The sequence below is a fragment of the Passer domesticus genome, chromosome Z (assembly GCF_036417665.1).
Source record: "Passer domesticus isolate bPasDom1 chromosome Z, bPasDom1.hap1, whole genome shotgun sequence".
Lineage (NCBI taxonomy): Eukaryota > Metazoa > Chordata > Aves > Passeriformes > Passeridae > Passer > Passer domesticus.
In genome coordinates, this window is record NC_087512.1 from 35,380,914 (window position 1) to 35,394,038 (window position 13,125).

Sequence of the window (13,125 nt, forward strand, 5' to 3'; positions counted from 1 at the left end):
TTCCATTGAAACATTTCTCTGTTTAGTAGTGAGAAATAGCAGGTAACAATGCTTACAATTTAAATGCAAATACTGGGCAAGAACACTTTACAGTTATTGTTTTTCAATGACAAAATCAATCCTTATCTGTCAAGCTAGCTAGAGAATCATGTCAAACTAACCACAGCATCAGAGAAACCAAAAAGAAAAATATTGTGTACTGAACATCTTTTCATACAATCCGCAAGACTATGGTATAATTTTTCCCTCATGCATTAGTCAACAATTTGGTCCTTCCATAGGAAGGCAGCTAAAACCTGCAAGCTGTAATATTACAACAGTGCAACTGCTGAAGTATTGCTGTTCGTGATTTCTTTTAAATGTTTCTGTTGTAAGATCTGGAGTATATAGTTTATTTCCTTCACATATTTAATAGCTTAATGAAAACAGCTTCATCAGGCTAAGAATAATACTTGATTCTAAGAAACTTCTCCATCAGCGCATGGGGGGAGACTTGCTGTATCATGGTGATAAGACAATATAAAACCACTGAAGAAATGCAGTAGAATAAAATCAGTGCAAATGTTCATGAACTTAATTTTGCTCAGCTCAAAAAAAGTGTTTTTAATATTTGAAGAATAAAAAGGTAGAGAAAGAGAAATGCACAATAACAGAGTCAAATGTTTGCAAGATATTGCTGTACAGCTTAAACTACACGTACTAGCTTTTCCAGTTCTGTATCATGCTCAGAGCCACAAAAATGTCTAAGTAATTTAAAGTTTAGCTAAAAAAAATTCTGAGGTGAAACACACTACAATTTAGAATTTGGAGAATAGCAAGTTCTGCAATACTAAGAAAAAAACTCTGTCATTACATGCACTATGACATATTAAATGTGACTATGATGTATTACAATAGCCATAAATTTTGAGGCAATACATTCACAGTACCATAATTTATGTCAATGTAACTTGTTCACCAAGAACAGCTCAGTGTTTGTGTGCTGGTCAGAAGTCACCAGGTGGTCAGTCCTTACATGCAAACAAGTCTATAGAAACCAAAAATTCATGACTTCTGCAGGAAGAAAGCAAGAAATGAAGTGACAGATGTGGGTGACCTCAACCATGTGTACTGCACAGATTCAAAGAGCACACAGAAATCCAAAGACTGAGCACTGGAGAAAAAATATATTATTTTCATGTTTGTTGCACAATATATTGATGCCAAGAAAAACAACAGAATTAAGCTCAGGTACTTCAGCCTAAGAAAGAGCTTGGCTTGAAGTTAAAGTCTTTAAACTTCCATGAGGTAGAATACAATCAACTATCTTCTTTTCCAGAATATATTAAGCAGGACAAATCCAATTTAGTTTTTAAAGCTGTTGAAAACTCTTTTGATAGTAGTTCATGAAGAGATACTCTGTCATGAGAATACACCCAATTCCGTCCAGTCCAGTCATAGCGCTTGGGCCCGCTAGAAAAAAAAAAAACAACAGAACATCACACACTGTGTAAATACACATTATTTCAGGAGACCGGCTGGAAGCCTGTATGCATGACAGAGTGCCCAGGAAAAGGAACAGACAGCATGGGGGACGGCTGGTGGGCAGTCTGAGGAAGTGGAGCAGAAAAGGCCTGATACGTCAGGAACTACTGAGCCATCAAACAGATATATCTGAAAGGTGACAAGATACATCGGTCACTCCTATGGGAGACAGGCACTTTCCCTTCCTGCTTTTGGCACTGATTTCCCCACAATTCCTTCCTTTATCCCAGTTTTCCCTCACAGGTATAATTTTCTTGCACACAAATATCACATCAGATATTTGTATAATGCTGAATTAATTCCACTGATTAGTTCTTGCAAATACTCTAAGCACAGCAAAGCACAGATAATTTTATTTTAGATGCAAAAAAATAATTTAGCCCTTGAAAGCAAATATATTGGCATGTGGGATATTTGTAACTAAAATGCCATTTTTCTCTTTTTGTGCTATTAGATTGTGAGTGGCTTGGTTTTTCCAGGCCTACATTAAGTATCAAGAAAGAAACTTGAACACCTGGGTTCTACTCCAGACCTTGCTATCCACCCAGTTTTCCACATGTCAAGTGGGAGAATGACTGAAAGGTACTCACTGCTGTTAACATTAGATAAGCAAAGAAAACAGAAAGGAATTAAATTCTCATCTGGGATAAATGGAGAAACCCTTGATTTTTTTAGGACATATACCCTGGAACTCAGTCAACACACAAAATCTGCTACAAAACAGATTATCCTATACATACATAAGAAAAATCTGCAGGTTCTCTCTCTACAAGCATAAGCACTGATCTGAAACTTGACTATCCTGAGTTACTCACAATAGTCAAAGGAAGAACTTTCCAACCACTGCTCAATGTATGAGAAGTTACAAAGGCAAGTACAAATCCAAGTCACTTTCACTGAAATCTCACTGTCTGTATCAGAAGTAGTAGCTGTTTAAATCAGGGTTATGTGCTCCAGTTATTTTACTAAGTATTTCTCACTTCACCTCTGCAGCACAAGATTATGTTTATACTCTCCTGCACCTAGAGAACGATGGAATGGGATCCTGTCATTCATAAAAATCAGGTTAAGACAGACCATTTAATCAATGACAAAGAAATATATATATTATCTGAACTGGTTTTAAATGTTATGCAGTAAATATCAGTGATAAGGTTAGCACATTAAACACCTTCTATGTGTTTATAGTTCTATGAATCTCCAAAAGACTACAAATCTGACTTCCAAATTAACAGTTTAAGCAAAGATACGGTGAATTCTATAAAATGCCTACCAAGTTAATTATAGATTAAGTATATTTCTCATGGAAAGTCTGCATATATGTTTCAACCATAAAAATTAAAATATCACATTAAGATATGGCTAACATTCTGTAAGGTTGAAAAGTCTTTTCAGTCAGGAGCTACATTAAATTACTGCAATCACACTGCTGGCAGGTTGCACACATCCCTTCATGCCCCTTTTTTATAAGTGTCAACTAAGTAAAGTTTTCACTCAGGTGTACACATACTCAATAGCAAACAGATGGCCAAAAAAAATTCCAAGAAAAATGTGTCACATCTTGACAAATTTGTCTCCCTTGGGATATAAGACTATAGGTCAACAATTAGTGTAAAAATGCTCCAAAACATTCAATGCAAGCAATTACTGGCAACAACATTTGCTTCTTTCAACTCCCAGCATATTGCTGTTAAGAAGATGACAGTTCAGATCATACAGTATTTGCTGGAGTTGCCTTTCAGAAGTTAGGAAATAAGAGAGCACATAGCATCATGTTCCAGGAAATACCACTGTTTATCTAATACCAGTTAAGGGAGTATAAAATGGAAAAATTTAATTTTTTTCCTCCAACTCTATATTATGGAACACATATGTCTTAGCTCATCTGGAGCTAAACAGACAGGAATTATCCGAATTTTGGTTTTTATAAAGAGATGAAGCCTGTGTGTCAGTGACGCAAAAATCTTATAAGCTAGTTCCTTCACCATTAACACTTATCAGCTCCCTGGGTTCTTTTCCAGGGATAGTGGCAAAGAATACAGATTTTGAGGGGGGACAGTTACAGCATTTTCCCACTTATCTGGCTGCCCTCCTTGCTGAAACCAACCATAAAACCTGAAATGGATCAAAATACATCAATAGGAAAGGCAGAGAAAGCAGCTAGCTCAGGTTCCTGTGAAGTGCAAAGGCTTGACAAAAACAACCAGTGTGGGCATACATAAACATATAAAGCAGGAAATCCCACAAGCTTAAAAGGGAAGGAGACACCCTGTTTAAAACACAAAGAGAGGTTTAGATGATGACATCATCGCTCTTTTTCCAACAGAAGCTTTGTTTGTTTCTTGTTAATCATTGCTGGTTCTATTTCCTATGAGTAAGCTATATTCCTGTAGGCAGTGGTTTTGGGCTGAAACAGTGTATGAAAATTCTTTTTTACACATTTCCTGTATTAATTTAGGTGTGCCAGTAATACTGCAGTGTGCCCCGAAACCCTATACCAAACCATTACTGAACGTTTAGATTATATCACGTTTTGAGACTACGCAGAGTAGAAGGGTTACTTATGAAAAAGATATTACATGATGGTGCCATGCTATAAATAAGAAGATATTACGTAACTAACTTACCTAGTGGGTGAGGACAGCCAAATCTGCCGGTTTGGTGTTTGCTTATTGATTACGTATGTTCCCATGTCTCCACCCAATTTAACTGTTAGTACTCCACTCTTAAAAGACAAAGAAAGTGAGAAATACAAAATTTGCATCCTGTTACTTTGACAACAGTTACTTCATCTTCATTGGCAGAAACTTACATACCTGTAAGATCAGATTCTCAACCTTCTCCCTGACAATAATAGCTAGGAGAATGCTCATTACATCTAGACTTTAAACCTTCTGGTCAGAGTCTGATTTTAGTGTGTTTGTACCATTCACAATGTTGCTACTCAAATAATACTCTTGAGCTTGGACCTGGCATCCTGAAAAGACCAGACCATTGCAATTTATTTTGCAATGATTAAAACATCATCCAATAACAACTTTTCTATATTAATGAACAGTGTAGAACTGGTGTGGTTCAAAGTCAAGAAACTTTATGTGTCATTACCAAATTTCTGAGCCATGTAATTTTACCTTACTTTCTTCAGTAATGGTAACAGGGAACAAAACCATTTTTTTTCCTTGATAATTCTGATTCATACCTGAAAAAATGTTCCAGTTCTAAATCCCATGATTCTGGTTTTTCATGAGTCTGGTTTTGCTTTGGTTATGCCACCTTTAGACCATTATCCTGGTGAACATTTATTTTCTCTTTCTTGCTCACATTTCTTACTGACAACATGATTCATGTTTCTTGTAACAGAGAAAAATATTTTCTGTTCTTTAAGAGTGAAAAAAAACAACAATATTTGGACTGGAGTTGATCTGAATGATACTAATTAAAAAGGGAAATATTTCAACAGAATGCAATGTGATGATTCAGATAATAATTTATTTAGTTTGCAGCATCTCCAATACTTTAAGCCCTATAGCACAACAAAGCTTCTTTAAGGGTATCATACCTTTCATGCTTTAGTTAGAAGATACTACTAGAGCTACCTACCATTGCCCAGGCTATTTGCTATGTATAAACACTCACTATGGGGGAAAATACTTTCAGGTATGAGTACCTACTGCCTGCCAACATACTCTGTAGCACAAGCAGCAACCCAAAGCTTCCCTCCCGTACCAAGTAACTCAGGGGAACATATCTCAACTATCACTAGGCATAAAATAATACTCTCAGGATCTCATTTTTTACCTTGGTTTCATGCTGTTTCTGTGCTTAAGGTATTTATATCTGTGATCAAAACAACAAAATAAAAGGGTCTTCTGGTTAAAAGTCCCATCAGGTCTGTCCTGCCAGCTATTTATATTGGACATAAGTACAGTGCACAGAAGTGCAAGAACAAGCTACTTTTCTGGTTGTCAGAATTTCAAGCTTTCCATATCTCATGGTCTTGGAATTGTAGAGTTACAGCAGAGTAAGAACGGGATGGAGGATTAAGCCTGCATAATGATATACAGGTTCTGTATATAGCATTCTTCTATGTGGTTTGTAATGCCAATATTAAATATTCAGCATGATGTCATGCTACATGTTTCTACAGACACACTATAAGTACACAGGTTTTCAAAGTGTTAACAAAAAATTATACTATTATTTATACTATGTGTCATGCATTTTACAGTACTTCTGAAATACTAGAATATATGACTTGAATTTTTTTTAAGAATTTAAATTGCAAGATACTTTTACCATATTTTAAGAAATACTGCTGTACGTGTTTTGTACTACTGGATGAATGTTTGCTACTTCCTGGTAACAAAAATATTCTTCTAAAGAGATTTTTTTTCCTGAAGACAAAAATATAAATTGCTCAAAGCAATCACATTTACAACAGGCACAGCAGATCTTTATCACATTCGCCACCTTGTGGTTTCCTGCAGCACTGACACAGTTTGTTCAGAATTAAAACCTGGGCTGTTTAACCTTCTGCTTTCAACAGACATTACAGCATATTATTAATTGTCATCATCCTGTCTATATAGTAAAGGACCATTGGTAAAAATTAATATGTAAAAGTACTACCTCTGGAGCTTCACAAGTCAATGTCAAACATAATCCACCATACAGGAGATGGAGAAAGTAATTATGACTCATCAGCTTAACATAATGAAGTGTTTAGGAATACTAAAAAGGTAAATTTCAACCATTGCTGATTTTTGTACTAGGACAGTTACATCAGGATAATAGGTGCTGATATCCTAAAACATACTGAAGAGTAATGTTTAAACAATGCTTTTACCAGAAAAGCAATTAGCTGTAACATTATCTACATATTTAATTAAAGCAACAAGTAGTATTTGCTAAACAGAAAGCTACTGGCAATATGTCATTTTATATCCTAGCTATCAGAAGTACTGAATGAAAATTATGATGACAAAGCTACACACAAGGACGCCAAAAACTACAGACTTTTGTTTTGTTTTTGTATTTTGCACAAAACCTTAACTGACAGTGCCAGTAGAAAGCAAACTTGTTGTGGTAGGACATGAAGAAGGAGCAATAGTTATGTGACCTCAAAAAACTGCAGTATTAAAAAACTGTGTAGCAGACAGTAGAGTAGGGAGAAACAGCACTCTTCTCCAAGTCATGTTTAGAGCTGTAACACATAGATTACTTCAGAAACCGAATTTCTATAAAAACTAATAAATTCGCTATGCAAATAACACAGACATTTTTATTCCGAGTCTGTCACTCCTGTATTTGAGTGACCGACTACTGAAGGCTCCAGCCATGCAATGTCTCCTGTGACAGTAGCCTCCTCCCCAGGTACACTCTGGTCTCACGTCTGCAACAACCTATCCAAACACTGCACCCTCCTGTTGCTTCTCTCCACCAATGGCTGTCATCATTAAAGCCAGGACACATATACACTACCTGCTCAATACAAATGCTGCTTGTCTGTATTCAGGGCAACCAAAGAAGCTGCTCTAACAGTTACATGTGATGTACTATGCCATGTAGTACACCAGAAGGGAACTGATTGCTATGCCAGATATCTGTGCCTGTTTAGGAAAATTTATAAATCAATGTGAAATTAGAAAACAGTTTCCATCTCCTCTTGTGCTCATTTATTATTCTATATTATGTTTTTCTCTAAACATTTTGAAAATTTTAAAAATTCTGAATCCCTAAATCACACAATGCTATGTGTTACTTCTCACCAGAATTGTTGCCCCAGTCAGTATACAATAAAGGTGTAAAAATTCATTGTATTTTCAGTGTCAGCACTAAGGTGACTAATTTAAAATTCTCCTTCAAATTATAGGAAAAAATCCCTTACAATAATTACTGTGGTCATATAATGTTTAAAACATACCCCTAGAGAGACATCATAATCTTCTGGGGTAAAAGGTTTATCTGCCAAGTCCTCAAAGAAATCTGCCAAGGAGTCCAGTGTTTCTTCAGCCAGCTTCTCATAGGTTGTCTCATCTAAAGAGCTACAAATTACATAGAAGTCTATAATTAGGAGGAAAAGCATGGAAGACAGCTTTTTCCCAATAATAAAAACATACCAAGACCACGACTTTGGATGAAACTGTAACCATAAAATGATCTTATAAAACAAGAAGTCATTTTTCTTAAGGTGATGTAACTGACAAGCCACCTTATCAATGGAAGTGAAATTTCAAAATTAGTTGCAATTAGAGATTCTTAACTGAGGAAAAGGTACTTACTTCCTTAGATATACTAACTGCATTTAGTAAACAGCATCAGATTTCAAAGTAATGCATTTTCATAATAGGACTTTGTGTAAATTTTGCTTAGTTTTGAACTCTACAAATAGAGACAAAAGCGTCTCCCATTTAGAAATATATGTCATTTGACTCTACAAAACTTGCTGTAGCTATACACAGCTTAGAAATGTCAGTATCACATGTCATGTTTATGCACAGCATTTGCCTCTTCAACTGGAATTATCCATGCAACCTGGTGATTAGATGTTATTTAAACTGTGCTTATGAACTAACACTTATTAATTACAGACTACTCCAGAGTCTCAAAGCACCATTGTGGCCATCACGCAAGGCTTAAAGCACCTGTGAGACCAACTCTCTTTTACTCCTTAGTGGAACCAAGTGTAGAACAGTTTAATTAACCAAATGTAATTAAATCACGTAAGCTGTTCCTTCTCTATCAGTGTCAGCTTTCAACTGAGTGTGTAGAGGGGTGTCCCTACCAACAAACACTTCAGGAAAATAATCTCAGTTTTTGCTAATGCTTATGGCAATGAAACAGTTACTATGGGCTGAATATGTATCAATTGGTAATAGAAACTTTTAAAAAAGTTTCTTATCCAGTTACTGAAATATGCTCTATGTCACTTATACGAGGGACACCACAAAATGCCTTGGGGCATGGAGAACAGAAAGCCTTTGGATCGGGCAGGATTCATGTACAGGCTCAGGGTCCACTTCAGGCACTTAAAGGCAAGAGCCATTTCAGACATCTGCCATAATCCTTTACTGTGTCTCCGGCTGCTGCATCAGAAGGGGAGAAGTCTCCAACAGCTGCTATGTCACCTTTTCTCAGAACGAGCAGAAATTTGACATCCTCTGGCACGTGTGAAATGGTGCTAGACACCCGCATCTAGGTACACTAGTTATCTGCTAAGCGACTTCGCAAATACACACAAAATGCTTTTAGCTGAAACTGTACTTGTGCTTTTCATCACATCAACATTACATTAGTTTGGTAGTATTACTATGCATATAAGTTATTCTAAAATACATAACCAATATTTTCATATGAATATCTCAAAATTCTTTTTTCACCTTGCATCACTCAGAGTTCCTGCATTTCTCAAATTCATGAGCCAAGCAGTCCTGCTCTTCACATCTGAAGAATATTGTAATTGCTGTTTAAAGTAAGCAGAAACAAAATGGAATTAAAGCTAAAATGCAATGAATTACAAACGACGTATTTATCATATAAATTAAACAGCTCCTTTAAGTCCTTTCCATCCTCATGGAAAATGTTCATATTCTATGTCACAGGGCTAATATGGAAGGAATTATGCAGCTTTAGTCTTTGTATAATTGAAGCAATCTAGAATTATCGTTGTCTTCATTATGTAAGCTAATGGAATAAAGCCCCACACCCCCTCATTCACAGAAGAATGAATTAGGAAAAGAACTATTCTAACTTTTCTGTTGCTCCATGACAGAATTACTGAGCAGCGCCAGACGGCTTAGGCTCAGAGTTTCCTAAGTATCCACTACTCAAATGCTGCACTAACAACTGGAAGTTAGGAACGTATTAAGCTGAAGCAAACACAAACCCTGAATCCTCCTTATGTACAAAGAGCCAAAACCACTTCAGATTCTAGATTTCCAAATTCCGGAAAAGCTGTATCCCCCGGCCAAACACAGTAGCAGAAGTATTTATGTTATCCAGCAGGAGAGGAAGATGGCATGATTTTCGTTTTCTTCCTAACTGGCGCTGACCTTTTGGTTTAATGGTAGAACAGCATTCATGATTGCTTTCTGCGTACTCGTGCAAGGTTCTGGAAACTTCAGACGGAGTTGAAAAGAAAGTGACATTGCAAAGGAGCTATGTCAGCCTCTCTTCAAGCACGGAAGAGCAAAACACAGGCCGATCTCCCTCCATGTGGTGTAGCACCTATCCGCAGCTATTACCAATGAGCTGCCTGCTAGTCCAAAGTCACGACACAGGCAGCAAGAAGGGCGACACAACGGTACAGGCCGACAAAATACACCACGCTGCCTGTATGTTTGACTGAACCCCCTACCCTACAGCATTTTATACACGCTTAGAATGAAAAGCTACAACACCGCGAGCACGTTCAAGCTCTGTCCCGGCTGAGCGGCTCTAATTCCATCAGTGTGTCCCCATATTCCGTTTGCGACCGGAGGCTGCCAACAGCGCTGCCAGCACAGCCAGCACCTGCCTCCGCGCACCTCCTCCGGCTGAGGGCGGCCAGCACGGCCTTCTGCGCCTGCAGAGGGGCAGCGACGAGCGCCAGCCCCCGCGGCACGGGGAGAATGAGAAAGCAGAAGGCAGGCGGCAGACAGGGAACGAGGGAGGACGCTGCCGGCCGGCTTGCGAGGAGGCGCGGCGGTGGCGCTGGCCGTCCTGGCTGCCGCAGACCTGTTCAGAGCCGGCGGCCGCCTCGGGAACCCGGCCTGCCGCCCTTCCCTCCCGCCGCCCCAGCCGGCGCTCGGCCACGGCCGCTCCGCCCGCCGCCGCGCCTCGGCCCCGCCGCCCGCCCGCCCCTCGCTCACCGTGCGGCCGCTGCCCGCGGCGGCTGTGCCCGCCCCCGGGGCGCCTCCGATGCCGCCGCGCCGCCGCGCCCCGGCCGCCGCCGCCCGTCCCGCGGCGCGCACGGCGCCCGCCGCCCCCGCCCGCCACATCGCGCCGGGCCCGCTGCGGAAGCGCCGGGGCGGGGCCGGGCCGGCGCGCGCCACCGCCCCCCCGCGGCGGCGCGAGGAGGGCGCGGAGGCCGCGCGGGCCGGGCCCTGAGGGCTCGTTCGGGCGCGAGCCGAGCCGAGCCGAGCCGAGCAGAGCCGAGCCGAGCCGCAACGTGCGGGTCTTGCCTTCCCCCAGCCACTGCTGGCTCCAGCCTCAGCAGCGCCAGGACAAATCAAATCCAAGTGCTTTGGTACCGAGACAGCACAGGCGTATCGGAGCCGAGCCCGCTCTGTCCGCCCGGCGAGGCTTTCGAGGCGGCCGCGGTTTCCCCGCCAGCCTTATCCCGGCGTCCTCGCCCCGCCTGCAGCGCGGCCTGGCACGGCTGTCCCTAGGAAACGGGTGCTAGGCCCGGTGTGCTGCTCTGGCTCCCGTCGGCGAGATCTCGACCCCGACGTGTCGCAGAGACGAGGAGCTCGACGGCCATTTACCGCGGCTGCCCGGCTGAGCGCCTTCAGCTCGGCGCTGCTCGCGGGGCGGCAGGGAGCGCTCCGGGCGAGCGCCTGCAGGCATCGCTCAGGCAGAGCGGCTCGCTGGGGAGATTTACAAGGAGCTGGCGCCTGCGAAAAATAACGATTAGAAGCCACACTACGCACCAAGCATTCACTCAGGGACCCGGTCGAGGACGATTTTCTGTGACAGGAGGTATTCTGATCTACGTCCTGTAGGTAAAATGTTTCCCTGAGCCAGTAAAGGGAAAACAAACACATAATTTATCACACCTGACATTTCCCACTGAGTTACATAAGTGCTGGTGATGCCATACTATCAGCAGTATGTGAAGATGCAGATTCTCAGCCAGACATGTCGTATTGTTACTTAAACTAAAAGACATAAACTAGGTTTGCAAGTAGATGAGAGGTAAGAAATAATTTCTGTAAAAAGTTTTCTTAAAAACCCAAACAGTTTCTGTGGGAACACAGACAACTTTCACTTCAGAGCCTTCTGCAGGACAGGACCAAAAGCTTCAGAAGCTTACCACTTAAGCATAAAAATACATACTGTGTGATGCATTTTTATATTTCAAAAACTCTTAATTACAGTAAGCAGCTAGTTGCTCTGAGCCACCTGATCTAGTTGAAGATGTCCCTGCTCATGACAGACGGGTTAGACTAGGTGACCTTGAAAGGTCCCTTCCCATCCAAGCTGTTCTATTGATTCTGTGACATTCCTCTGCATTAGGGAATGAGTTATCAAGTTTCTCACCAAGATCTGTAATTTTGTAATATTTTTCTATAAGCCAAAATTATTTTACTTTACACAAGGGGAAAAAGCTCAAACAAGCCGTTTGCACAAATTTCAACTGAAATGACGAAGTCTGTTGTACCTAAAAGCTGTTTCTATCAAACCGTTATCTAACTCGGCCAGCTTCTTGTCTGTTTTCAACAGACTAGTATGTGTTTCTTTGTTACCAGTGTTCTTCTTAGTTTGTGTTCTTGTCCTATTTTGTGGGGGAGGTTTTAAAACATCAAGCAGATTTAAGATACTCTTTAGTTCCTTGAAGAACAATCCATTCTTAGCCCTGCTGGGAGAAGCTACTTATGTTTCTACAAGTAATAATGGTTTACAGACCAGGATAAGGCTTGTAGGAACAAATTACTTGTATCAGCCCACAGAAATCATTGGTAAAGCAAGCGGCTGATTTTTCATACCTTGGTAGTTAAGGGGGAAAACAGCTAGAAGAAAGGAAGAATACCTGTTCTTTTATGTAGTATTTAATCTATTTAAAGATGGTGCTTATTTATATAGCTTGCCTCTCCTATAAAAAGAACCTCAGATTTTTTTTTATTATCCACCTAGTTTCACAGTAATTTTTCTCTAGTCATCCAAATCATACACAACTCTCAACAGGAAATGTTCATTTTGTCTTTCTAAGTTAATGACAAATCAATGAATTCATGTGGATTAAATATTTTCTCTAGTACTAGCAATTTCACATGCCAAATTTTTATAAATTTAACAACAGTTACTTCAAATGTGAAGTTAGTGAATTTTACAAGATGCTATTACCAAACAGTCACACAACTTCTAAAGGGATCATATTAGGGATTAGCAATTTTAACAATGGTTTCTTAATGTTTTTTCATGTTGGTTCCTGTCCCTTAGAACAACGGGAACAATTAATGTTCATATCAGAATATGTGTCGGTATTTTTATGCTGGCATAAAATACCTCTGAAGGAGTTCCAGATGCAGAAGCACTGCAGAGTCATGCCCCACACATTCAGTCTGGAAAGAGCTGATATATTTTTTACTTTAAGCAAATATTAAATGTTTCAGCAATGGCTTCTATGAAGAAGAGGGGGAGTGTGCTACTGATTGCTCTTGTATCACTGTCTAGTGGAAGGGTTTGGGAAAATACTGTTGAGTTGTATGAAATTAAATTGCCCACGACAGAGGGATTGTATACAAAAGATGTCTCAGTCTCTGAATTGTTTGGTATAGACATTCTGGTTTTGGACAGAATTGTAGGAACAAATACAGTTGCAGTTAAGTTGTGAATCCTTTGGGATCTTCCTATGAACAAGTGATTCAAATGCTATAGTCACTAGATATCTGGGGGAAAATT

The 13,125-nt window shown here is 40.3% G+C and overlaps 1 protein-coding gene and 1 long non-coding RNA gene across 8 annotated transcripts in view; one reads left to right on the forward strand and one right to left on the reverse strand.

Annotated features, from left to right (window-relative positions):
• On the reverse strand, window positions 1-11,290 carry FXN (frataxin). 3 transcript variants are annotated; one of them, XM_064404043.1, is made up of 5 exons: window positions 11,154-11,290; window positions 8,904-8,986; window positions 7,448-7,568; window positions 4,152-4,249; window positions 1-1,452 (listed from the first exon to the last, which is right to left on the reverse strand). In XM_064404043.1, exons 1-5 carry the CDS (start codon window positions 11,265-11,267, stop codon window positions 1,299-1,301), a joined length of 570 nt encoding a protein of 189 aa, XP_064260113.1. In that variant the 5' UTR covers window positions 11,268-11,290; the 3' UTR covers window positions 1-1,298. The 3 variants fall into 3 exon arrangements, with proteins under 3 accessions (XP_064260113.1, XP_064260112.1, XP_064260114.1); XM_064404042.1 differs by lacking the exon at window positions 11,154-11,290 and adding an exon at window positions 10,374-10,529; XM_064404044.1 differs by lacking the exon at window positions 11,154-11,290 and adding an exon at window positions 9,576-9,620.
• LOC135290155 (uncharacterized) overlaps window positions 10,523-13,125 on the forward strand; it is a 19,287-nt gene continuing 16,684 nt past the window's right edge. For 3 of the 5 annotated variants that reach the window (XR_010352856.1, XR_010352858.1, XR_010352859.1), the window contains exon 1: window positions 10,523-11,225. This is a non-coding gene — a long non-coding RNA (uncharacterized LOC135290155). The remainder of the gene's footprint in view (window positions 11,226-13,125) is intronic. The other 2 variants (XR_010352855.1, XR_010352857.1) reach the window with 1 other exon arrangement.